This window comes from Pelmatolapia mariae, linkage group LG12, assembly GCF_036321145.2.
Source record: "Pelmatolapia mariae isolate MD_Pm_ZW linkage group LG12, Pm_UMD_F_2, whole genome shotgun sequence".
NCBI lineage: Eukaryota > Metazoa > Chordata > Actinopteri > Cichliformes > Cichlidae > Pelmatolapia > Pelmatolapia mariae.
In genome coordinates this window covers 20,858,651-20,884,725 of record NC_086237.1, presented here as the reverse complement: position 1 = coordinate 20,884,725, position 26,075 = coordinate 20,858,651, and the positions used below count along the sequence as shown (strand labels likewise).

At 39.1% G+C, this 26,075-nt stretch overlaps 1 protein-coding gene across 3 annotated transcripts in view; it reads right to left on the bottom strand.

Moving 5' to 3' along the window:
• LOC134638936 (EGF-like repeat and discoidin I-like domain-containing protein 3) overlaps nt 1–26,075 on the bottom strand; it is a 127,733-nt gene that overhangs the window by 31,490 nt on the left and 70,168 nt on the right. For all 3 annotated transcript variants that reach the window (XM_063489898.1, XM_063489899.1, XM_063489900.1), the window contains 4 exons: nt 13,911–14,092; nt 4,517–4,672; nt 3,560–3,704; nt 3,154–3,338 (listed from right to left, as the gene is read on the bottom strand). In XM_063489898.1, the coding sequence (XP_063345968.1) occupies nt 3,154–3,338; nt 3,560–3,704; nt 4,517–4,672; nt 13,911–14,092 (668 nt within the window). The remainder of the gene's footprint in view (nt 1–3,153; nt 3,339–3,559; nt 3,705–4,516; nt 4,673–13,910; nt 14,093–26,075) is intronic.

The following is a 26,075-nucleotide window of genomic DNA, read 5'->3' as shown; positions in this document are numbered from 1 at the left end:
TTGTGCTATCTATGTCTACACAAGGCCATGCTTACAAAACACCATAGATTAGTGTATTACATGTTTCACTAATGTACTGTATGGTTACATTTAATGATTATTTACTTGAGCCCATTGCAATGTAGTTACCCAATATTAGGAATAATCTAAGAAAAAACTGCAATTCCTTGTGTAGAAGAGTTTCCTGAAGGTTGGGTGACTTCTTCTAAGTGCAAAGGCATGCCAATGCCAATACTGCAGCTGAGTGTCAACAAATAACCAACATACAAATAGCAAGAAAATGTAAAACCTCCTCAGTGCTGCCTATGACAGAGATACAAATGGAGAATTCAAAACCCTTGCCAAGTCATTTGTTAACTGCAACCAAATTAAATATGAGGGAAGAGACAATCCCACTTCATTCCAGCCTTGTGTACTTGTTTGTCTGGGGCTTGTTTATCATAATCCACCATAAAAACTCTCCACAGTCCCGAGCAGTGCTTGTCAGAAAATTTGCAGTACACTTGTTGCTTTAACAGAACAGTTATGAAACTGAAAAGTAGCAACTGTCTCTCTATCACGTTCTCTCTGCAACGTGGACATGTTAATGTGCATAATTAACTAATCAGCTTATGCCAGCTCGAAACATTTGGCAGCCTCGTCTGACAGCTTCAGCTCCTCTCTTGAAAACATCTTGAAATTTTCTGGTTTAGTCTCCCCCTGTGTAATTTTATCCCCTGTCAGAACAGAATAGCTTCAACTTGGAAGGTGACCAAAAGGTCCAGCTCTTGGTGATTTTTTTTCTTTACTTAGAAGCTTTCTGTCGCAAAATGAAAAGGAATATAATAGCAGCCTTAATATAAAAAATATTAAGGCTGTTGCTAACTTCAGAATGTTAATTGTGCAGTTAGATCAAATGATGATAATAGACGTGATTACTAGGTGGGGAAATGTCTTACTATTTAGGGCTCCACATTGGTTGGTTGATATGCTCTCTCCAGACCAAAGTCTTACAGGCTTGACAATTGCCTGTGTTACTTTGATAAGGAGGAAGGCGCTAGATCAGTAGCCCTCCAGGTTTCATCAGTTATTTTTGTGTAAAATATATCTATTCAATTTCAGATTCGCCTACCCTAATGTAGAGTGATAGATTAGGTCTAACTTTACAAACATTTACAGCTGCTGAACATTTACTTTGAGCTGTCCTCAAACTAAATGGCTGCATTTCTATTGCAAACAGCAGTTTAACAGCACGGTAATTTGTGCTGCGATTTTCCAGCGACTTTCTCTAGGACTCGCTGTTTCTTTGAGTGTAAATGTGTTAGGTTTGGCATATTTGGGCATATTTGGTCTAAAAACTGTTTTACTGAGCCACGGCTTAGCTACTGCTACAGATATCTCAGCTTTGGGTACTGAGTGGTGATTAGTTATCAGTCTGAACATAGTAAACTGTTCCTGCACTGAGTGCAAGGTGACATCAGGCTTGACAAATGTGCATTTATTGTTACCTCCCTCCTACCCATTGTCACAGCTGGCTGAGCTGGCATGCCAATATCTATTAGAAATGTGCGGGTATTCTGATAAGAAAAAAGGCCTTCCAACAAAATGTGTGCATCATCACGTCTTTTCTGTTGTATACATTAAGCAATCCATATTATATTATATTATGTACCCTGATGCATAAAGAGGGTTTTTCACTTTGTCCAATCTGCAAAAGAACAGTTTTCTTGATTAATAGGAATACTTATTTTATCATTAAGGTTGATTAATTCCATTAGTCTGTGAGGTTTTAAGTCATTCAGTAACGCCACTCTGAATCAATTATTTGCCATGGCAACGAGTAGAAAGAAGACACTGATTATAGCAGGAGCTTAACAAATGCATATAAGATGATCGCTAAATATTCAAAACAGTCATTACCAACAGCCTCATTAACATACTTTACAGTACAGAACTCTTAAATGTCGACTTTTAAAAGCTGGATATTGTATCTGCTCGTGTGCACAGAAATGGTTCTTGGCAATGGAAGCCATTGATTTTCTCACTTCATCTGTATGGCATCTCCTCTTTCCTGCCAGCACAGCATGTAATATGAGACTGCAAGTTTTCTTTTACCCAAAGCAATCAATTTTGCTTAGCCAAACTCCCTAGCATGGATGGAGCCCGACTAAGTACCTGTCTCCACCGACACACAGCCCTGTGTGCCGTCACCATCTAAAAAAAGCTTTCAGCGTAATAAAAAACATGTCTGAATCAGAACCCAACCAATCTAATAACAGCCAGACCAGTCGGTATGACTACAGAGCGTTAACTGTGTCACTGATAGGGAGGGGGTATGTGCGAGCGAGTCCGCGAGAAAGGCCAAGAAATCAAAGAAATCACTGATCTTCAATTCCCTGATGAGATAATCCACATCACATTTTCTTCTATGCTATCACTTTTACAGCATGAAGTAAGATCTGGTTTCTCACTTTAAAAGCAAAAAGCATTTATGACTTTTCTTTTTTGTATGAAAAAACAAACAAAAAAAAAATCCAATATATGAGGCCATACGTAAGGGAATTCTAAGCCTGACTGAGCCTTATTGATATCTATCTGAAACTCCCTCAGCCACCATCAATCTCACATATTGTTAAACAGAAAGACTGGGAGGTAAACGTTCACTTAGAGACGTGTCTTGTCCCTTTCAGGAGACATGTTTAGCCTTCACTTCTGTAATGAAAACAAATAGATGGGCTGGTTTCATAGAGATAGAAAGCCTTGGACTGCAGCCAGAGATAACAGGGCGCAACTCTTCCAACTGAGGCAGTGTGGGTGTTGGATTCAGAAAGACTGACATGGAAATAAACAGAATTTACAACCTATTACTGACTGTTTCCAAGAAGGATACTGAGAAGCAGCTAACAAAGGTGGTTTTTTAAGAGATAATTTAATTCTCAACTGGCATGAACAGTGAAGTCCTTCCCTATGAAATATAATTGAATCCATTGGCATGCATTACCATGCACAACCATCAATTACTATGCCAGGGAGGTAAGAGCTAATCCTTCATCAGAGTGAAAGCCAGCTATCTGCAAGAACAGGGGTGTCTGTTGTTCATTTTGCTGCTAATACATTGATTTATCTCTACAGTAGCTGCAACAGATAACAGACTTGGCTCAGATTATAGCTCACCTGTAGCCACTGCGACTGGTCGCTATGACCAGCTGTCCAAGCGTTGACCTTGCCCTGCTTGTCTAAACGGGCTTTCCCAGGCTCCCAAGTGAACATGTCCATGTTGAGCGTCCTGAAGATGCTGGAGGCTGTGACCTGATAGTCCTGGATATGGCCTGACTTCATACCCAGTGGTTCAGAACAGCCTGGCAACAACAAAAACAGATTGGCTCTAAACTGTCTTTTTTTTTTTTTTTTACATCTAACCCCAGGCCTCCTGAAAATGGATTCAGTGCTGACACTACTTAAAAACAAGAGGAACAACTGTGCAAGAGGCATACTGGAGTGGATCTCCAAATTATGTATGATTTATTTATGATAATGATGGTGATTAGTGTATTCAGTTGGATAAAGAAAGCTCACTCACCTGTTAGCTCACAACCGAGCAGCTCCATGCGTAAAGTACAGTGCCTCCTGCAGACTTGGGGGTAAATGCGCACGTACTGGGCTTCAATGGGAGGGGTGAAGGAGTTGGCTGATGGAGCGTTGTTATCGACATTTCCTCTGAAAATCTGTTGCAAGGGATGAAATAACAGCAGATGGGGGGCGGGGGAGGATGGTGAAGCAGATCAGTTTTCAATAATGTGGCAGTCTATCCGCTGCTGTCTCTAGTGTCTACTCCACGCTCAACAAATTGCTGTCATTCAAGGTCAATGAGCTAGAATTACAGGGAAAAATAGACAATTTGTCGCACCATTTGAGCCAGTAATTCATAAGAACAGTGGTGTGTTTTAAATTAGTGCTCCAATTATATCACGTTACCTTCTGGAGTGTTTCATCCAAATCGCTGAAGATAGCCTGACAGAAACTATATGATTTGAGCGAAAGATATACAAACAAACACAGACATGTCATAGCTGTGTCTAGCTTTGACTTAGCAAAAAAAAAGAGCTCTAAATGAGCGCATAATATCAAAGTCCAGACGTAGAGCATACAAATCTGACAACATATCTGATAATAAGTTTGGAGGTCTGGTTGTTTCGGAGCTTGGCCAAAGAGAGGACAGCCATGGCTTGCTGTCAGGAATGATAGAATGCTCTGTGGCCTATTTGGTGGCTGTTCATCCCCAAATAGTATAAAAATTCAATCTAGAAGTCATAAAAGTGGAGGGGGGTAAGGGGCAGCAGGATGGGCCCGGTGTGCGCTAGCTAATTAAAAAGCCATCTCATCATGTCCTCCACCCTGTCCTTGACTGAGTGCACAGTCTCTAGTCGATGTGTGCGCATGTATGAGTGTGTATTTCGTCTGTCTACCACAGAACAAGAAGCAATGGGTGACGATGGATGCGTACACCTATGTCTGTGTGCCCGTACAAGTGTCTCACCATATCCTCATCTTTGCCCTTGACTTTGTATGTTCTCCAGGTCTTCCCGTCATCACTGTAGGCTACTTTGTAAGACTTGACGTACTCTGGGCTGCCGATACGCTTTGCACCCTGGGTAATTAGGCCCGTGACCCTCATTCTCCTCTGCAGGTTTATCTGTGGAGTAGAAAAAAATACAGATAGGCTGAAGATGAAATTCTAGCTTTATTTTCAGACACTGTATATAGAGGTGTAAGTGTCTGTGAGCATGCGTGTCATCGAGTTCAGTTCACCCCCTTGTATCTTTTCTGTCAGGGCCATCCATCTTATTCTAAAAGTCTGTGTCCAAATAGAACATTTAATCAATTGTACACCCCATATCCAGTCTGCCCACACTGTGCAAACTGTCAATATGGTGCCAGTGTAAAGCAGCTTGGTGAGCCAAGAGGAAAAAGAGGGACTAAGAAAGAGGAAAATGACGAATGGCTTCCATAGATCCTACTCAGCACCCACAAACCAGATTCATTACATACAGACCAGTATCTTCAGTAGCTTTCCCTGACAGCTCATTTTGATAAAGTATAAGCTCACCGGCCATTTCATTAGGTACACCTTACTAGCATAACATTGAACCCCGTTTTGCCTTCAGAACTGTCTTAATTATTTGTGGCATAGATTCAGCAAGGTGTTGGAAGCATTCCTCTAAGGTTGTGGTCCATATTAACATCCTTATTTGGTCTGGCATCTGTACAGTGAACTCCTTGTTCTTTTCAAGAAACCAATCTGATACTACTCAGGTAGGCTGTAGCATTTAAACAAAGCTCAACTGGTAGTATCAGTGCGAAAATGTGCCAAGAAAATATCCCCGCCATCATTGCAGTGTTGATAGAAGACAGGATGGGTCCATGCTTTTGTGTTTACACCAAATTCTGACCCCATCATAGGAGAAATTGAGACTCATCAGACCACACAGTGTTTCTGCAATCTTCTCTAGTTCAGTGCAGGTGAGTTCATGTGAATGGTTGTCACAGTTTCCTGTTCATAGCTGACACCCGGCATGGTCTTCTTCTGCTGTTGCCCATCTGCTTCAAGATGTTTTGCTGCATATCTTGGATGTAATGAATGGTTATCTGAGTTACTGTTGCCTTCCTGTCAGGTTGAAGCAGTCTGGCCATTCTCCTGACTTCTGCCATCAACATAGCATTTTCAAACAGAGAAATGCTGCTCACTGGATATTTTCTCTTTATGTGGACCATTGTAAACCCAGTAAATCAGCAGTTTCTGAAATACCTGTCTGGCACCAACAACCACATTACAGTCAAAGTCACTCAGATCACCTTTCTTACCCTTTCTGATTCTCTGTTTAAACTGCAGGAACTCCTCCTGACCATGTCTAAATGGCTAAATGCTCTGAGTTATTTCCATCTGATTTCCACATAAAATATTTGGGTTAATAATAACCAATTACACCAGTGTAACTAATGAAATGGCCAGAGGATGCATTTTCAATATTTTCCTGAACATTTTCTTTTGGCAAAGCAGCAGCATATTTGACAGCGTGTCAATTTTCTAATCACTGGACTTTCTTGGATACAAAGTCTATATATATATATATATATATATAGAGTGTTTTACTAAAACCGATGTTATTAACGGTGAACTCAAAATAACCACAGTGGCTCTTTAAGGATCCCGTCTCTTCACTATCAGTGCAGAAGACTTGATGGTGTCAACACCAGCTTGTCTCGGTGATAGTCGCTGACAGAATTTTACATTTCTGAGGAATACTGATTGACTGGAAGAAACCTCAGCCTATCACACCGGCTGGTTCTTTTTCTCAATTCACAACTGCAGCAAGTTTGAAAGACCTGTGAGTAATATTACACCCGCCACATCTATGCTTCCCTACAGTCTTTGTCTTCAATCTGTCAGCACCGGTTAAAAAAAATGCCACTCGCCTGTAATTTCTGGTGAGCTTGTATAAAAAAAATGAGACAGCTGATGACAGTTGATGACAGCTAACTTCACTGTGGCAAAACGCAGAAGCCTGTGGTGACTTGTGGTGACTAAGGAGTGATGCTGTGTTCATTGTACTCACAGACACATACTATTTGCCATTTATTACAGTGAATTTTAACACTGATTAAAAAAAGTGTGTGTGTGTGTGGGGGGGGGGGGAGTAGAGCCACAGGGCACTGGGCAATTTCAGTCTCAGACCAACATAGCCTCTCAGACTGTGACAAATAAGATAAAGAAAATAAGAGCTGATGACAGTTATTCTTTAATAATGTTGGCACTACATTGAAATGAAACAGCGTCATTTTCACCAAAAAAGGCTCATCTATCTCATTCCCTGTCAAAATATAAAAACACAGCTGTCTAGCTTTCCATTTCTGTGCAGAACAGATGGGTAGCAGTAGCACACTTCTGAGGAAGTATTAGGCAAAGGACCATTAACCTGGGACAGCCAAACCAATAAAAGAAATGCAGACTAAAACAGAATTTTAATTACTCCTATGAATTAAGCTGGTTCTGTGTGACTCAGTGCTGCTGTTATTGTGTCTGTGCATTTCACACAGCAACTTAGTGAGCGACTGCAAAGAAAGAAGCCTGTATTTCGCTTTATGTTTGTTAGCTAAAGTCTGTTTAAGAGCACAAACCTTTTAAAAGCCAGTGCCAGAAATGGAACTGGCAGTGTGACTACATTTGCTGTGGTATTCTGCGGGCTTGAGCACATTTTCTGGTAAACGAGTGGTAGCATTACTATGAAATAAGGCAATTTACAAGTAAAATATTTGAGAGCACGAGCTCAAATTATACTCTCCTTTTTCTGTTATTGAAAAAGCAAAAATGCTCTAAGCATTGTCTCCTGACGACATTCGAGATTAGAGCATCGGCTCTAACAGATCCAGAGCTGTTTATGATGGTTATCATCTATGCCTGAACTGTCAAAAAAAAGTAATAAATCTTTTACAGCACTGATTTGTATCTTAATTTCCACTTTTAGGGCTACGACTCAATTACGCCAATTTTTTCTACACGCTTAAACCAACGTATCATGTTAATTATACATGAGGAAACCTCTTAGAGCCTCAGAGCCGCAGTGACCCACACTTTCCCATTCACAGCATTTCTTTGCTCTTCTCATTATTCTCCACAGAGATAGATACTTCTTGCACTAATTAGAAGCCCTGTCACTAAAAGGCCACCGCTGGGGTAATTGGGGTGATTCTTCACATTTTAATTCACCACTCAGAAAAGCACCTCTGTCACTCGAGTGCTAATAGTGATGCATGTCTTTGTTAAAAAAAGAAATGCAAAATAAATATTTACAATGAGAAAACAAAAGAAACAAATCAGGTACCTAGCAAATTTGTAAGACTATAGCTATCTATGTTTGTCTAATTTTACAAAATCTTAACTTTATGAAGGCATTATTAAACTGCTAGCAAAATTTTGTTGACATTTCTCTGATATGGGTTATATATTATGTATCTGTGCAGTTTAGGGTCATTGCTAATGAGACTGAGTGACTCAGTATTTAGCACAGTTTGATCTTTTTCCCTTTTCCATTACTTTTGGTCTGCAGCTGCAGCTCTGTCTAAAAAAACAACATTCAGATCCGCATTCAGAGGTTGATGTCTTGCGAAGTAGGATGAGCTGGCATTTTAGATATAGTTTGTTACTGGATTTTTTTTTCATTATAATCTAACAAAGAGCATACACTTAGCATACACTGTGTACTCTGTAAATTTGGTTTAGATATAAAATAGTAACACTGCAGCATATTAAAAAAAGAAGTATAGAATGAACTTTTACCCTTTCACCATTTCACTCTCTGCCTGTTCCAGACACAGACAGCAACCTGTGTACGAAGCACTCAGTAAAATGAGCCTCTAAAGTAAAGAAATTCTACATCAAATATTTTCTGTTCTCAGACTCTATTTGCAAAATAAAGAACATATCCTTTGTTTGCACAGCATGATTCAACCTGTTTTTCCCTGTAATGTTTTCAGTACCGCCAGAAAATGTTCAGCATAACTGTTCGAGAGACATAAAGAAAATATACATACATACTTAAGGTCATTAACACGAGAGCTTTAATTTTCCACTCATCATTTGAGATTGCCTAAAAAAACACCAACTATTTTAGAGAATTTAGTGAGCCAAATTCATAATTAAAACAAAAATGCAACCTGTGCTAATACATGTAGATAATTCAGCCATTACTGCTTGTTTTTATCTACATTTGTAGTCCCCTGCCATGAAAATACATGTCAGAAGCAAATTGAGTTATGCATAATGACTAGGACTAAAACAATTTGTCAGCGAATGGCAGCTTGGCTCTGAGAAATTATTATAGCCATTTTTCATTGTTTCTTCACATTTTGCAAGCAGAATGGATAATTGAGAAAATCATTAAGAGCACAACCAGTAATGAAATACTTGTTAGCTGGAGCACTAATCATGATGAAAACTTTGGACATTTAGTTTCTTTCTGCACGTGACACATTCACTTATGTAATATTGGTTTTAAACGACAGGAGTCTGCTGAATAAAAAAGAAAAACGGGTCATTTTTAAAACATAATTTCCATTAGGATCTTTCCAGAGCTCGAAAAGTTGCTCTAAGTAAAAACAGGCAGAACTGCATTTATTTACGACAACAACAACCTCCAGGTAAAAATGCAGCTGACTGCAGAACAGCTAGCTTTGAGTCATTTATGTTATTAAGACCACTAATTATACCACACACAGAATATTCATACCAACAAGCAAAACATCACACACATGCGTACACACAGGCATACAAAGGTCAGGCAAAATATACCCCTTGTTGATTACATGCTGAGATCAGAACTGCGGAGGGAATTGCAACAATATTGTAACAATTAGACTGTCCTTGAAGCTACCTAACAGCCCTGTGGCACCGCTGTTTAAAAATGCATGTGAGCAAACGCACGCGCAGTCAAGCACACTGGCTACACATATTTAAAAAGCTTCTTCTTTATCCTTGGCATCAGGAACAAATTTTAACTACAGTGCAGTCTTGAGCCACTCCTCATTTCTTTATGTTTTGCTTTGAAGGAACCAGACTTTCTTTTTTTAAATAAGAATTCAGCAAAAGGTCTTTGGGTTTTCTGAAGGTCTTTCAGAGTTTTTCTTCGGACATTGGCTGATTTTTTAGTGATTTTCAATCTAGTCCTTGTACCTGAGCTCAGAAATCTCATGAGAAATGGTTTTAGTGGAAGGGAGAATGTAAAAGAAGCCATCCTTAAGAAGAGAACCGAGGAAGAAAGGCTATGGAAGGCCCAATAACTGGACTGAAAATCAGTGGCATCAGGTGCTATGGAGCAATGAATCCAAAATTAAAATTTTGGGTTCAAAATGTCATAAATGAACACACAAAAGTGTAATCACATTTTGATCCATTAAACACAGCTATAAGGGATCTGAATGGCAACAGCTTCATTTTTCAGCATGACAGTGATACCAAACACACTTCCAATGTAGTAAAAGCATAGCTGGACAGAGCAAACACACAATAAAACACAATCAGCCACAGATTGGCCTCCTCAGTGTCCAGATCTCAATATTACTAAAGCAGTGTGGGATCATCTTGACAGAGAACACAAAAAAGGCAGCTAGCACCGAAAGAAGATCTTTGAATGTCCTTCAAGAAGCCTGGAGAACTACTCCTGAGGACTACTTAAAGAAATGACTATACATTTTGCCTAGAAGAGTTCAGGCAGTATTATACTAAATTAATGTAATGAATAAATAGATACTGAACATTGACTTTCAAGTTTGTTAGAACTGTACAAACTCTGTTGTTGCCATTGTTGCTGTATTTTCATGTATGTTTCAGTAAATGGCTGCACATATTCTATCCCTAGTAAATAAATACTATACTGCCAGAAAATATAAATAAATACAGGTTGGCTCAAGAGCGCTGAACATCAGCGTCTCTTTCTTCTTTCTTTCTTGTTTTTTATTTCAGTAATGTTTAGTGTGTACAGTAATCAAACTTTATATTCTTTAACACAACCATAACTATAATAAAGTGCCAACCTAAAGGCCAACGAAAGCCAGCAGTAGCTGGTGATATACAAGCACGTTATTGTATGTGAACAGATGGACATTGAAGAAGTTTAAATGATTTTAAATGGCAGGAAAACAAATCTTCACACCATTTAAAAAGCACCTAAAGATCGAAGCACCACTGAGGTGTTGTAGCAGAAGCAGAAATAGGCAAGTTAACCACTGTGAGTGATTTGATGCTTCTCTGCTAAGGGATTGATGGCCGCCATACCGCTGTTAGAAACTGTTAAATAACTCAGAGTACAAATCATGTTGTTGCTCTCAGTGCTAAAGGTCCAGCAGCAAGTTTAAGACCTCAAAATCTTAACTGGTTTTATCTAAGAATTTGTTTTGGGAGGAAATCTCAGGCCTTTTAGTTCAAAGACGTAACGTTAAAGCCTATGTGTCCAAAGGCTTTATTCGATTTAACCTCTGTGCAGTCATGCTGTGATTATAAAATAAACTGTGACAGAAAAACCTTTCTCAGGGTCACATTTCAACCACAGCAGACAGTAGAATGTTTTAATAACTAAGGTCACGCTGGAATGAAGAGGGAATAGCTTCTCAGATAGGAACAGAATTGAAGTCCAAGAATCTAAGCGTGTTCTATATACAAAAAAATGTGTCCATACTGATGGAGATCTGCATTTTAATGTAATGTCATTAACTCCTTAACTGCAGGTGAAATATGTATAGACCCTCTTAGCCTTCACAAGTGATTTATATTGTTTCATTCTTCCAGCACAGCCGGCTAAAGCTATATTTTGCTGATATTGGTGAGACCGGCAGCATATTTCCCTTGAGTGCTCAAATGCAATTTTATGTGTGAGCTAGAAGTGGCAAGGCTGTCTCACAGTACATAGATGTGTGAACAGTAGCGAGCTCACACTCACGCACAAATCAAAAACACACAAACCAACATAAATGCAAACAAAGGCATATGAAGTGCTTTGTCTGAAAATCTATGATGTATTATTCAAAATTTGTTGCTCTGTGTTTGTGTACGGCTCATTCATTTGTTGAGATTTAGGGAGAAAGAGCTGAAACTGGCTGGCATCCAAACACATACTGTAGTACATTCTGCTCCAGAGTAAACCTTACAAATAGCCATACAAACCTGAAGTGTCTCCTGACGGGATTGTCATCTGTCAGTATAACCTGCTTTGCATGACAGACATGTAAACAGTCACTCCACACTACAAAAGCACACCATTGACTCCTTAGCATAATCCCAAAACACTGACATGACTGTATACCTCTGTACTCACATCCCAATTATCCAGGCCCTATGTAGAAACACACAATGCCTACAGCACCCCGCGTAGCATCCCACATGGCATCATTAAAGTCAAACAAGCTGCCTGAATGTTTTATGTGCCGCTCTCCTCACCCTCTCCATGTGCCAGGGCTCTCTTCTCTCAATCATCTCTGCTGTTTCTTTTACTCTTTTTTTCTTTTTCTTTTTTTACAAATCCATTTTTGTCCTGTCTTATTTTTCTCTTGTTGTTACATACAGCTTCACTTTCTCCATCACACTGTCATGGTGTACTATGTTTTTCGATTATACTTTGTTCACGGTTCATTGTCTGTTTCTCTTATATCTGACAACAGCGTGCTTCAAAGTTTGCTGTCTGTCATCACAGTACAGAGTGAGAGGAATGTAATGTGAGAAAAAAACACCTTATTTCCAAAATAGTTCATTATTACTATTGGTCTGTATTACTAGAGCCTGACCGATGTATCTGCAGGGGTTATCGGCCATTATTAGCTATTTAAAGATACTGGCACTTATAATAGCCATTAAAGGAACATTTAAAAAATAAAGACGAGACCAGAGAAAGACCTGTTAACCAGGGTGTGAATGCTGATATCGAATAGTCTGTCCACTAGGGAGGCCTCTGCAACTTCTCAGATGGAAACGTGTTTGCAAAGCTGCAAACACAACAACCAGCTGATCCGAGCAGAGTTGGGCAACGCGTAAATGAACAATCCACAACTTGAATATAAAATGATATTAAACATGTTTTGTGTGTATGAAAAGAAATAAAAATTATTGGCCAATATATCGTATGTTTAAATCACCAAATATCGGTATTGGTATCCGTCTTAAAAATCCTATATAACTCAGAGTCTATTTATGAAGAGTAGAAAATCTTGAGTTGAGCGCAAATCCAGATATCAGAACTGTTTTCATGTGCTAGAGCTGTTTTAGAATGAATTTTTGCTATCAATCCAAAGAAATAAATCCATTTCTTCTTAGGTCAGTTTACATTTTGGGTAACAATGATGCATACATTTAAATACCATCACTTCACTCAGTGCAAAAAACTGCTCCCAGGCTCTTATCAGTACAATTTTGTAAGACTACACATTAAAAAGATTTCCACAGTGCAGGACCAGAGAGGACAGAATCTATTGATATGATGTGCAGACATAATTCAGGATCACCAACTAATCCATGATATCGATCTGTCTATGCAGCTCTTTGACAGTAAGCACCGACTAATGGCACAGTGTGAAGGTTAACTATAACAAAGTCGGAGTAAGAGGAGGGTTTTGTGCCTCAATGCTTTGCTGCTATAAACACACATTTTCATTTTACAATTATATGCTTGTTATTGACGAAAGCCCTCTAGGTGGTTATACAAACACTCTAGGGTACAAAAGGACAAAAAGACGAAGGGAATTGTTGAGCAGAATTCAATTAATCCTTTTTTTTCCAACGGATAACAAGAAAATTACTGTTTACAACACAGTTGAGTATAAATTTAAACATCAAACCTCTCTCGATAGCTCAGTAAAACATATAAAACGCTTAACAAACAGAAACCAACAATACCTCTGAATAATTACCAAAACAATGCAACAAAGTTTTGTCAGTAGGGGACTTTGCAAAAGTCAATTTATGACAACAGATACAGTGGCAGCACAGCTACTATTGTGAGTAAATCACAATTCAAACAAAACAAGAGATGGTGCAGCTGAATAAACGTTTAAAAAAGTAAACGCTTTGCCACTTGATGTTGTTTCTCATGTTAAGCCAAACTGCAGCAGCATCTGTTCTACCCTACAGCTTAAACCTATGGTGAGTCTTTATTAACAGCAAGCTAGCCATCAGTTTTACAGGATCTGTAATTAACTCCAAACCGCAAACAGTTTATACTTACCATCAGCTACAAACAGGTGACGTGACACACCAGGGATCTTCTAAATAATATAACACTAAACCATTTAAAGATCAAAAACAGGAATCTGTCTGTAACTGAGAGCTGAATTCATTTGCACTTGGCCGTGGCCCAACTTTATGTGGCGCCTGTCCCGTGACTGTGCTTTACCTGGATCCATGGCCATCTGTCATTTTCGGCTGCAGTCCAGGCATTGACCAGGCCCTTCTTGTTGAGCCTTGCAAAGTACGGGTACCACTTCTGTAGGCCAAAGAGAGCACGGTGGGTAGAAGAGGCCGTTATCTGTTGGTTGGAGATTATACCGCCCTCCATGCCCAGTGGGCCAGAGCATTCTGAGAGAACAGAGAGACAGAGAGAGGAAGCGATAGATGAGTCCTCCTATCATTCTAACACTCAAAAATGTGGGAAAGTGAGTTTCTGGAACGCATATAATGTTAAAAAAAAAAGCACAAAACCACTGACTTTATCCTCCCCATTTTGTTTTGTTTCACTCTTTTTATTTTGAAATGTTGTATTGGAATCATCATTATGGATTTCCCTCATGGGTCCGATTCCCCATTGATTCACAATTGATTACTGAGCTTATTGAAAAATAACAATATAGGCCTACACAGCATCACTGGCTGCTTTTATTATCTCTATGTCTGAACACAGTGTAGACCAAGAGTAGCCAAAAAAGGCTTGCATGTGACTTAGGTGGGAAAAAAGCTCCAGTGCCATGAATTCAGTGTCAGCCTTCTGCAATGGACAACTGTCAGAAAACTAAGCCAGCAATAATAAAAGGGAACTGATCAGCTTGGAGTTCCAATAGACTGAGCAATTTGGCACCAGTTCTCAAGTGGAACCACTTCTCAGTTCCCAGATGCTCCAAAATTTCATTTGTATTATATTAGCCAAGGTCATTAAAACTGTGACATTCTCTTAACTATTGTTGCATTATTTGTTAACTCACAGTTATGTTCACCATAGCTATTTTCTTTTCTACTGTACCTACAATTTTGATTGTTAACAAGGCGCTTTTCTCATGTCTCCCAAGTTCTTTTAAGTCACAGCTGCAGATTGGGACTCTTGTCTCCGTCTCAGTGCTACTACACACATTTGATGGACTAACAGGTTGTTCCTTCATCTCTTCCATCAGGAACAGAGCCCCCGGGCTCTCTCCCAAGGAGCTGCAGCCACAGCTGAACAGCATCATTCCCAAAGTCAACAAGCTTTGCAATAGCTTTAAATATCTTAGAGGCTGCATTAAAATGGGGAAGTCTGACACCATTATCCTCAGTCAAAAATCCTTTTTTAAAGCTGCTGTTTTTCCCAGTTAAGCCTAATTAGTGTGTCCAGGCATATCCAATGCATTTTAATAAACATACCTGTGGCAAAAGGGATTCTGGCAATGCTGATCCAATAAAGAATTTATTGCTCTGCACAACAAGTACTTCTTTGTGTTTCCATTAAAAAAAGGAAAAATACTGAGAGATGAAACAAAAAAAAAACTTGGCACAGAATACAGACGTAGATGGAATGGGCTGGAGAAGGTGTACATAAATTATACAACATACCACAGTACATTGCACATAAAAATATTGTTTCTGTCAAAACACAACAGATTTTGTTTTGGACAGCTCTGATAATGTAAAAATGTTTTATAGATCCTATATTATTTGAAAGTACGAATTGTGAATCTGTGGAAAAGCAACAGAATCAAGGAACTGATGTGAGCAAGAAAACACTGTACTGTGCAACTGTGGTCGAACCTTAAAATAAGCTGTGGCCCATTGACACCAAAAGTGATTCAGCTGTTACGCCACCTGTTTATAATCTCTCACACTCAATAAAGTATGTTAAACAGGGGTGATGTTGCAGTGACACCCCTGGCCCAGCCAGCTTCCCAAACTCCTCATCTTGCAAACTTTAAACTGTAACATGCAGTTTACCTGCATAAAAAATGGCGAGAAATTGGTTTCACGTGATATGCAATGTGAAATAAAACTAAGCTTTTACGAGAACCCACTCATAGCACTAATAGTAATAAAGATGAGCAGGATTATTTGCTACTTATGCAAAAGTCAGCTAGTTGATGACATTTTAGCAATTAATTCTTAGTTAATGACATTATCTTCTATCTTCTCAGTTATAGTTATAGAAGATTTGTCTCTGCATGACATAAGATGGACATTTTTTCAGTTATTACTGGTCTACTGTGATTGCAACAGTGTTTGCAGTGTGATGCATTTCATTCTCTATCAATGCTAACATTATGGAGGCTGAATTCCCCACAACCTTTGTGTTGTGTATCTTTCACATTTATTTTGGTATTTAAATACACTTTCTGAATGGAATGCAAAAAAAATAATACCTTAATAGTTAATGACACCATCATTTTTAAACTCTTTCTAGGACCACTGGTTTATCATTAAAAATCAATCAAACAATTTGATTATTCAAGTAGCATGCTTGTGATTGCAGATGATTATATAGTGCAAGAGCTCTAAAAACTACAATACAGAAAATAACCGAGGGAACTTGGAAGAGTCCCAAAAGAATGAGGACACATCAAGTACAGACTTCAGCTCGAGACACAGCTTGCTTATGCTGGTTGAAGTGCAAGTGGCTGTGCGAACCAGCCTTCAGGGAATGCCTGGAGCAATGGTCACCTAAAAGCTATGAAGCTGCCTTCACCATTTAAACAAAACTCTACAAAAAAAAGGCATTTCAAAGTCAGTACTGAAACACAGATCGAAACGACACAGACGCATTCCAACAGACAACCAAACTGGCAACACTGAGACGTGTGAGAAGACTTACACCACACAAGAAAGCCAAGAGTCAGAAAAGAGTGGAACAATGAAAACAACCCTAGCATGACTTATCCAGCTGCTAAAAACAGTGGGGTCCTAGTCAACAGGGAGCCATGGAGACAGTGAGTAATGTCTGAGGACAGTCCAGGGAGATCTACTGGAGGCTGGAAGGAAGCACAAGTATTTCTTTTTGTGTGCACGTACTGACAGAGATATGTTTATATATTCGAGTATGGTAAATCACTCTCGCTTCACTAGTTCTTCTATGTGACTCACCGCTTCCAGACTGATGAGAGGATGGTGTAGGTGGATACACCACTGGTAAAACTCTGAGAATCTCATGAGTTTGCAATACCTGTTGGACAAACTTAATTTGGTCCTCTGAAAAAGGCTCTCTAAGAATAAACTGGTTTTATTTTCAAATGCAGCCTAGCAGTTTAAACTAAATACATGGAACTGTAAAGTGTTTTTCTTGTTACTTGTTTGAATCACTGATTCAGTATACTGTTCATTTTAATATACTTCAAATAAGTAACATTTGTAATAATAGCCACATTTTTTAGGCCTTTGTGTCAGTATTAGCTGTTTTTTTTCTTCTTTTTTTGGTATTCCTTGATTTGAACATCACAGGAATGCAAGAATGGAAATGATTCAAGTTTGGCACAAACTTTCTCTGGACTCAAGGATGCACTGACAAAAATTTGGTGTTTAGGGTTCACACTGACCTCACAAATCACATTGTAGGCTTCATCTCAAGAATCCTTGTTTTGATTACAACAAAATACTGAACAAATGTCTAACTGGAAAGGAATTAAGTGATGATAGAATGGAAAATGTGACCTTGTTTCACATTTGCTCAGATGTTGAATTAGTAACGCTAATCTAGAGAGTGTACCCCCAAACTGCAGATTTGCTTGGATTTTACAGACTTTGGGGCTGCCAGGTTGAAGAAAAAAGTGAACTTTTTTTGCAGAACTGATTACGTCGCCCTAGGAACTTAAAGTCAGGAATAACAGTAACTGGGCAATGCAGAATACGTTTCTCTATTTCTAAGAAAAACAAAAGCGTCTCCAGCCATGATACCCACTCTTTCAGACTTTGCAGATTATTTTCACTGCCTTTCCTAGAGCTGTGCTGATAACATGCTTAAATATACTTTTTTGAATGATATGAACAGAACTGGGGCGTTGCGGGGAGAACGATCCCTCCTGACCAAATGCAAAGAATGCAGCAAGTTTAATTTAATAATGAATCCTTCTTAATGAATCCTGACTTTCAATTTGTTAGGGACCCTGCAGTTACACATGCTTTTTCAGACACTGGCACCAAATGTCATATCACCCAAATTTACCTCCTGAAAATGAAATGGAAATCTATTTTTCCCCATTAGAGCCTGCGGATCGAGGTGCAGTGTTGCATCAACACAATATTATATTTGTCTAGATGTTGTGCCTCTTGGGCAGCTCTCTTGTAAGATATTCCATATAGATGTTGTGACAAGACACTGCTGCAAATCCACGGTCCCTCTCACCTTGTGGCAATGATGGGCCACTCTTAACGAGCTGCCTGCCAGTCGTCAGTCAGAGCAGCAGAGGCAGCCAGCCCCGGGGCCTTGCCCTCCTGGCCCCTGAGCATACATCAGCGTTGCGACAGCACACATCACTAACCCCGCCAGTGCCGTGATGTGACAGCTGAATCCATCTCCCACAAGCCCTACCTAAAGCCTAAACAAATTAGCGCCCCACTGAAATTAATGCCACCGCACCAATACTAATGACCATGGAGCAAAAAGAAGGGATAAGTCAAAGAATAATAAATACACCAAACAGATGTCTGCCGCACGACAGACGTTCCACAGGTGACAAATGGCGCTGAATAAAATGCACCTGTACGCACATGTTCTTGTGTAGCTGCAACTTTAAAAGTGACCAAGCTACCAATTTGTGTTTTAAAAGAATACTGCTACGCTCTCGTTGAATAAAGCTGAACAAACAGAGAAAAATGCATAGCTTGTGTTAGTACTAGAGATGGCACGATACCACTTTTTTATGTCCGATACCGATACCATAAATTTGGATATCTGCCGATACCGATATGAATCCGATATAGTGTGTTTTTTAATCAATAAAACTGTTTTTTTAATATATTGCTGCATTTTGTATAAGTTAATATTCAAGTTTCAATAAACAACAACACTAAAGCTATTCTGTTATACCTGTATGTAAAAAATACACTGCACCCAAAATATTTCATAGTTCAGCAATACTGATCAATCTAATAAACTTAAACCTACTCCATCCTTCCTACTCTGGTATTTTAAAGAGTACTTAGCAGAAATATTAAGCAACCTAACTAATAGGGTTGCAAACTCCCAGCAAAAAAAAAAAATAGGGAAACACCCCCCACCCTCCACCTCATGATGCTTAATTGACGTAATCAACTTTAATTTGATGCAGTGTGGGGGAAAAAATGCACAGAAATCAATTATTTTTCAAGAATAATTAAATAGATTCAACATCTTTCTTCAACAGAATTGCAGACTGCACAGATGGTACCTTCCCAAAGGAAAAAGTAGTATAGCTTACTAGTGTATATTAGACTTAACAGTTATATACAGTAATGGACTTCTATATATTTTACATAAGATTAAAACTTGGGGTGTAAGATTCAGATAATTATTTATTAAAAGCTAGACACTTTAAATGAGAATAAGAAAGAAAAATATGTCTTTGTGCCCCCTTTTCCCTGTTCATGCCCTATTGGCCCCCCTGGCTAAACTTTGCTAGATCCGCCCCTGCACAGTTACCAGCCGTCAGCTACGTAGAAAACGATCCTGGTGTAGAAAGTAATATTAAATAAATTCTAACAACAGCTTATCAAGCTTAAACGTTCTGCTGTTGTTCAGCCGCTGGTTTCCTCTTTCTGGCGCGAAGTGGGCCAAAAACAAACAAGAAAGACGGACTTGCGACAGAAAAGCCGATCAGCTGATCATTAAGCAGTTTCACAATTGAAGTAGCAGCAAGAAGAGGTACTTGCTCCATATATCGGTTGTTAAGCTTAACGCGGGAATGCTTCACAAACATTCAGAGATGAACTTACACACTTGCTTTACTTCTCTCTGGAATAACTTCATCGGAGATGAAATGCTGGTTTGGTAGCGAGGCTACAAATACACACAGCCCTCTATCAGGTGAGGCATACTGCTCCGACGTGCTACAGTTATGAGCCGAGTTACGCCGTGTCGCAGGTTTTGTGAGATGCTTTTTTGATATTTAATGGATCGGATTACATTTTTTATTTCTCTCCGATATCCGATCCAGTAATTTACGTCAGTATCGGACCGATACCGATACGTAATATCGGATCGGTCCATCTCTAGTTAGTACAACAATCCAGTTTCTGCACATATTAACTTTCCTTACATTATATTATCTAAATAAATTTTTGAAATAGGTTTCCACCATTTATTTTTAAAATAAGCTTTCCCTGCTCTACCTCTCAGTATGTAAGGCAATAAAAGTTGTGAATTAATATTCACTCAAATAACAAGTGCACATACTGCACATATTGTACACCTACTGTGCAGTTTTGAACTTTGGATGGTCTATAGCATAATGAAAAACCCGTAGTATACAATCACATTTTCACAGAACAGCAAATATATTGGGAACCACTGATGCAATCAATATGAAAAAAAATGTCAATAAAAAGTGACCCAAATAAAATAAATACTTACACTTTGCATTATGAGAAACATTTAAATTAGTTTAAAAGTTGATTACAGTGAACTCCTTGTCATGTTCAAGAAACCAGTATGAGATGATTTGAGCTTTTTGACATGATGCATTATCCTGCTGGTCACAAAGGGGTTGCTCATGGAAACAATACTCGGGTACACTACTCCATTTCAGTTACTGTCATCTTCCTATCAGCTTGAAGCAGTCTAGTTATTCTCATCTAACCTCTGGCACAACAGCAAAATTTCACCTTGAGAAGTGCTCACTTGACATCTTCTCTTTCTAGACCATTCTCTGTAAAGCTGTAAAGATGATTGTGCAGGAAAATCCCAGTAGATCAGCAGTTTCTGAAGTACTACAACAAGCCCATCTGGCACCAACAACCACATTCAAAGTCTCTTAAGTTTCTTTTGTTCCCCATTCTGGTGCTTCATATTCACCATGTCTACATGCCTAAATGCACTGAATTACTACGGTGAGACTGGCTGATTAGATATTTGCATTAGCAAACAGTTGAACAGGCGTAACTAATAAATTGATTGGTGAGTGTATATGTAACAGCTTGGAACTAAAGCCCTTGGATGCCCTAAGACCATCACCTTTCCTCAATAATGGATCTTTAAAGTCCTCAGTTTCCCTCTGGTCTGTCATTGTAATACTCCTCCATGTTGTGTGCTCAGCTTATGTTTTTGTTAAGCTTGCTGGTTCTAGCTAATAAAGCAGCACTTAGTGAGTTTACTTTTGTCTGAGGGTTTCTGGATTTTGGGTCTGCTCTTCACCTGCCACTCAGCACGCTTTGACAATATTTTCTGTTACTGCATCATGCAGATGACTTCAACCATGAACTGATGACACACTGGATTGTGAATTCAAATACATTTTCTTGTAACGGTCGATTGTGGAGAAAGTAGGACCTTTCAAGACAAACATCACAAAGTGCTTCACAAAGAAATACGAAGGTGAACTGTTGATTTCATGTTCAGCAATCAAATTCGTTTTGTTGGAGTTGTATTGGTAACTCATAGAACCGTTATTGGGTATTCATAACCAGCCACTTTGCGCATACAGTGAGTTAAAGCATTGGGTGAACTGCATCAGGCTAAATTAAATCAACAGAACTGAATGGACTCGTATTGATCAGAGAGTTAGAACAACAACTAAAAGGAACTTATATTAATGTAAAAGGAACTAGAGTACTCCCTCGCTATAATGCGATTCACCTTTTGCGGGCTCGCTGTTTTGCAGATTTTATTGTGTGAAATTTTGCATGCTTTTTTAAATGTTTTATAGTGCATTCTGTTCTGGGTCCCGATCGGCTGTAGACCATTGTCAATCAGTCTCCTCCGTGCCGCGTCTGTCCAGTACAGAATGCGTTCAGCTTGTCAAATTCACATAAATCTGCGATTGCTAGCAGCGTGACTCTGAAGTGCTGTACTGTATGTTTGTAAGTTTTCTCCCCAACAAACACAACAATGTCAACGAAATGTTTTGCACCGTCAAAGGCACCTGCAGTAGCATCCAAAAGGCAGAGGAAGATGCTAACCATCACGCAAGAAGTTGGACTTCTGGACATGCTAAAGGAAGGTAGAAGTTACTGTATTTTTCAGATTATAAGGCACATTAAGCAAACAAAACAGATAAGTCAAACTGTACACAACTCATTCTTCTTGCTTCTTCTACTTCCGTACCATTGATTCACTAATGTTGACTTCTCTCGCAGCTGCTCTATTCCCATGTTCTGGACCTGAAAACAGGGTTTGATCTTTGGTTTCACTCTATAATACTGGACTTATTTTTCTACAAAGGTTTGAACTTTGAGAGTGTTTAAGCAAGAGAGAAAAGTGTGAAAATGTTCAAGTCTGTCTGAGAAAAGTGTATGAAGTGTGTAGTGAGGGGTTTTACAGCCTTAAAACATCTATAATAATTGTAAAAAAATAAAGCTGGCTACTTCGTGGATTTCACTTATCGCGGATTATTTTTAGAACGTAACACCCACAATAAACGAGGGACCACTGTAATATAGATTAACTGGTAGCTAATACAAATCAGGATTTAAAACCAAACCTAACCTGTGAAGGCAGAGAAACATATTTGTGTTTTGTTTTTGTTTGTTTTTCTATTTGACCTTTACTGACTTTTATTTAATTCCTTCTGGGATTTGGATCCAACAAGTAAAGTATTTATATTATTCACACACACAAACGCACATGCAGCTATTGTTGAATGAAGACATTGATCTGACACACGTAAAACGTGGCCAATTGTGTTTATTGTTCCTCCACATCGCCCAATCGTGTTCTCAAAAGGGAACAGAGGATTGAGAGATGATGGAAGAAATGGAAAAAGTTGGGGGGGAGGTTGAAAATGAGGGGGTAAAGGAAAGGTAGAAGGGGGAAAAGAGGGGAGAGGAGAGGTGAAAATTAAGTTCGAACAGAGGTGGAGGAAGACGAGGTTACATCAGGTGAGGAGGAGCAGTGTCCCTCTTCCAGAACCACTGGACGCGTTTTTTCTTCTTTTTCAGGAACTGGTCCGTGAGCACTTTTTTCTCAAGGATGAGGGTTTTCAACTCATCGATTGTTTCTGTGTTTTGTTCCTCAAGTTTCTTGCATCTTTTCTCCACGTCTACTAATTGTGCTTGTTTTTCTTTAAGCTTGTCTTTCAGTTCTTTAGACGTTGCCTCCTCTATTAGCTTTGCCTTGTGCATATCTGTATTTCTCTGTTCTACTTTCTTGTGCATGTCTTCTAACTGCTGGTTTCTCTTCTGGATTTCTTGAAGTGTACCCTGCAGGTCTTCATGTGTTTTCTGTTGTTGTTGCTTTTGTGCCTGGATTTCAGTGTATTTGTACTTCAAGTTGTTAGAAAGTTCCTCGAGTTCTGTGTTTTTTCTCAGCATTTCATTAATGCTACTCTGCATCTTTGAGCATTGTTTTTCCAGTTTTTTCTTTTCTACTTTCAGTTCAGTTGCTTTGTACTTCATTTCATTATAAAATTCTTGGAGTTTTTGATTTTTCCTCTGGAGAATAAGTTTTTCTTCTTTCTGTTGTATGTCCTGTTGCTCTTTCTCTTGAAGCAACTCTCGATTATGGAGCAGTGTTTCATCAAGAGTTAATTGGAGCACTTTGTATTTTTCCTCCATGTCTTCAAGCTTGCAGTTCATTTCTTTCTGTTTTATGTCCAGTTGCTTCTTCTCTTGAAGCAGCTGTTGATTTGTGTGCAGTGTTTTATTATGCTTTACGTGCAGTATTTTTTCTCCATGCCTTGGAGTTTGCACTGCATGTCTCTCAGTTCTATGTCCTGCTGTTCTTTCTCTTGGAGGATCTCTCTTTCTTTGTGTGTTTCTTAGTTTTAGACTAGTTGATTACTCTACTTGTTTCCCCCGCCTTGTGTAGTCAACTAAGAAATTAATTGCCAGGAACATCCTTGGTGTGCAGGGTTACCACTGCCATTTCCGGCTGAGGGTTGTTTTTTTTTTTTTTTATCTGAGTGGAGATCTTGTCATTAGGAAACTGATACTGCGAACCTGAGCCACCACTAGGCAGAGGTCGGAAGTAACAAAGTACAAATACTTCATTGCTGTGCTAAAGTAGAATTTTCAGGTAGCTGTATTTTACTTGAGTAGTCATTTTTCTGACAACTTTGTACTTTTACTCCTTACATTTTCAAAATGGGCTTGTTACTTTTGTTTTAAGGCATTCGATGGAAGTTATTATTTTGTCACTGCAGGCCATTAAACATCAAACCAATTTGAGCCTAAACAGTAACACAGGAAAGGATGTCCTGTTCGCCTATTAATCACCATAAAAATAGATGAAAAAGCCAAAATGGTATGGCATAGTCAGGGGTTAAAGGGGCCAGTGTTTTTATTTATTTCTTTATTTTGCACAACATTGCAATGACTGCAGGCTAGATGTAGTACTTCAGCATCTAGCTAGCCCTACACAAGATGAGCGAGCATAAAGTGATTAACATCTTTCAAGTGGTTAGTAATTTCAAATGCAACACTGTGTGGTCAGTTCTTAAGAGTATAATTAGTTTTGTATTCTCAATTCTGTTTAGTTGAAAGGATTTATGGTTGAAGTCTTCTCGTTTTCTCAGAGGGGTTTTGATCATTTGTTTTCTGTGTATTCTTTTTCTGTTTCCCCAGTCATGTCTCTGTTTATTCTCCCATTGCGTTTGTCATGTCTGTATGTCTTAGTCTCAATGGTAGTTTCCTGTTTTATTTTGATAGTCTCTCGTCCTACTTGGGGTGTCCAAATTCATAGGCTGCATCCTCCTGAGGACCCGGCCTTCGCGGTCTACGTGGCCCGCGTTCTCCGAAGGCCGGGTAGGCCAGAAGTGAGCGGCAGTGAAATTGGACGGTCTAGCCTTCAGTTTTGCGTCACCGCTGTCTCGGTGGAGTTTAATAAACTTGGCTGTCTGCTCCTTTCTATCTAAAATATAACAGAACACTGGTGTAAATTCTCACACTTCTGTTTAATCAGTTCTCTGTTTGGCGTTTATTCAGCTGTGTGAAAACTATAACTTTAATCTCAGCCAAACCAATTTACTCACGAACAAATAAAACACTGAAAAAAGTCAAACAATAACATTTTTAAGTTATCTAAGTGACTTATATATCATGTTTAACCTGAGTAGCGAAAGTTGTGCAGTTGGAAATGATGTTCGCTGTTATCGCCCCGGCTAGCTATTGAGCTAGTGGGTAACAGACGTCTCCAAAAACGTCGGAGCACTTTTGCAAATATGTGATATCTTGATAAACCGAGCAGATATTTGAAGTTAACACACCTATATTCTCGCCTGAAAATATCTTAAAAGTTTATTTTGTGACCCAGAAAGAGTAATAAGAGTAATATTAAAACTTAGTAGCGGCCGCCATTGTTGGAAACTGGAATTGGTTGGGGCGCGCTATGAATGGGATATGGTGGGCCACGAAGGATACACCCGACCCATCCTTCAGATTCGGGGAAAAGGAGGACGCATTTGTCGGCTGCATTTGGAGGAGTCTACGAATTTGGACAGCCTTCGGCGCGTCGCTGTGACGTAATCAGTCTACAAATGCGGCCTCAGGAGGATGCAGCCCATGAATTTGGACACCCCTTTAGTTCACCTGCAGCTTTTTTTTGCTCAACTGTGTTGCATCTTCCTAATTACCTCATGTGTGTATTAACCTACCATTTTAGAGTCTCGAAGTGTTAATGTCTCCAGAATATTCAGCGGTAGCAATCCCAAATTTGTTTTAGCAGAAAGGCTGAGGCAGCTTCTGCTATCTCATTACGAATAGATATCTACTTCCGGCGTTTTGCTTTCCATTAGGTCATGTAAATCAATACTGATGGCAGAGCCATCACTGAACAGAGCAGCTCAACCCCCACTTCTGCTTTCTTGTAACATGGTGGGATCTGGTAACAAAAAACAAACAAACAGTTTGTTTTATATATATATATATGTGTACCTTTGGGAAATAATTCAATCTCATCTCTGCTTGAGCTTGAAGACTCTGCTGTTATAAAGCAGACCCATTAATTGTGTAAGATGTGTCCATTTACCAGGCAGGGAGGCGGTAATGGAAAATTCTACTGAGCTACCTTATGAGAAATGAAGATTTCAGCATTCCTGGAACTTAAAGCATTCAAGGCAGTAAAAGTTCAGCTTTTTTTCCCTGTGCTTTGTGCTTTGCCTTTTTCTTTTTAAGGAAAAAAAAATGGTCACTTATGCCTTACAAACTTGAGGAGTCTGGAGTTTTAAATCCCTGACAAACCTCATTCAAGATCAAGTGAATTCTT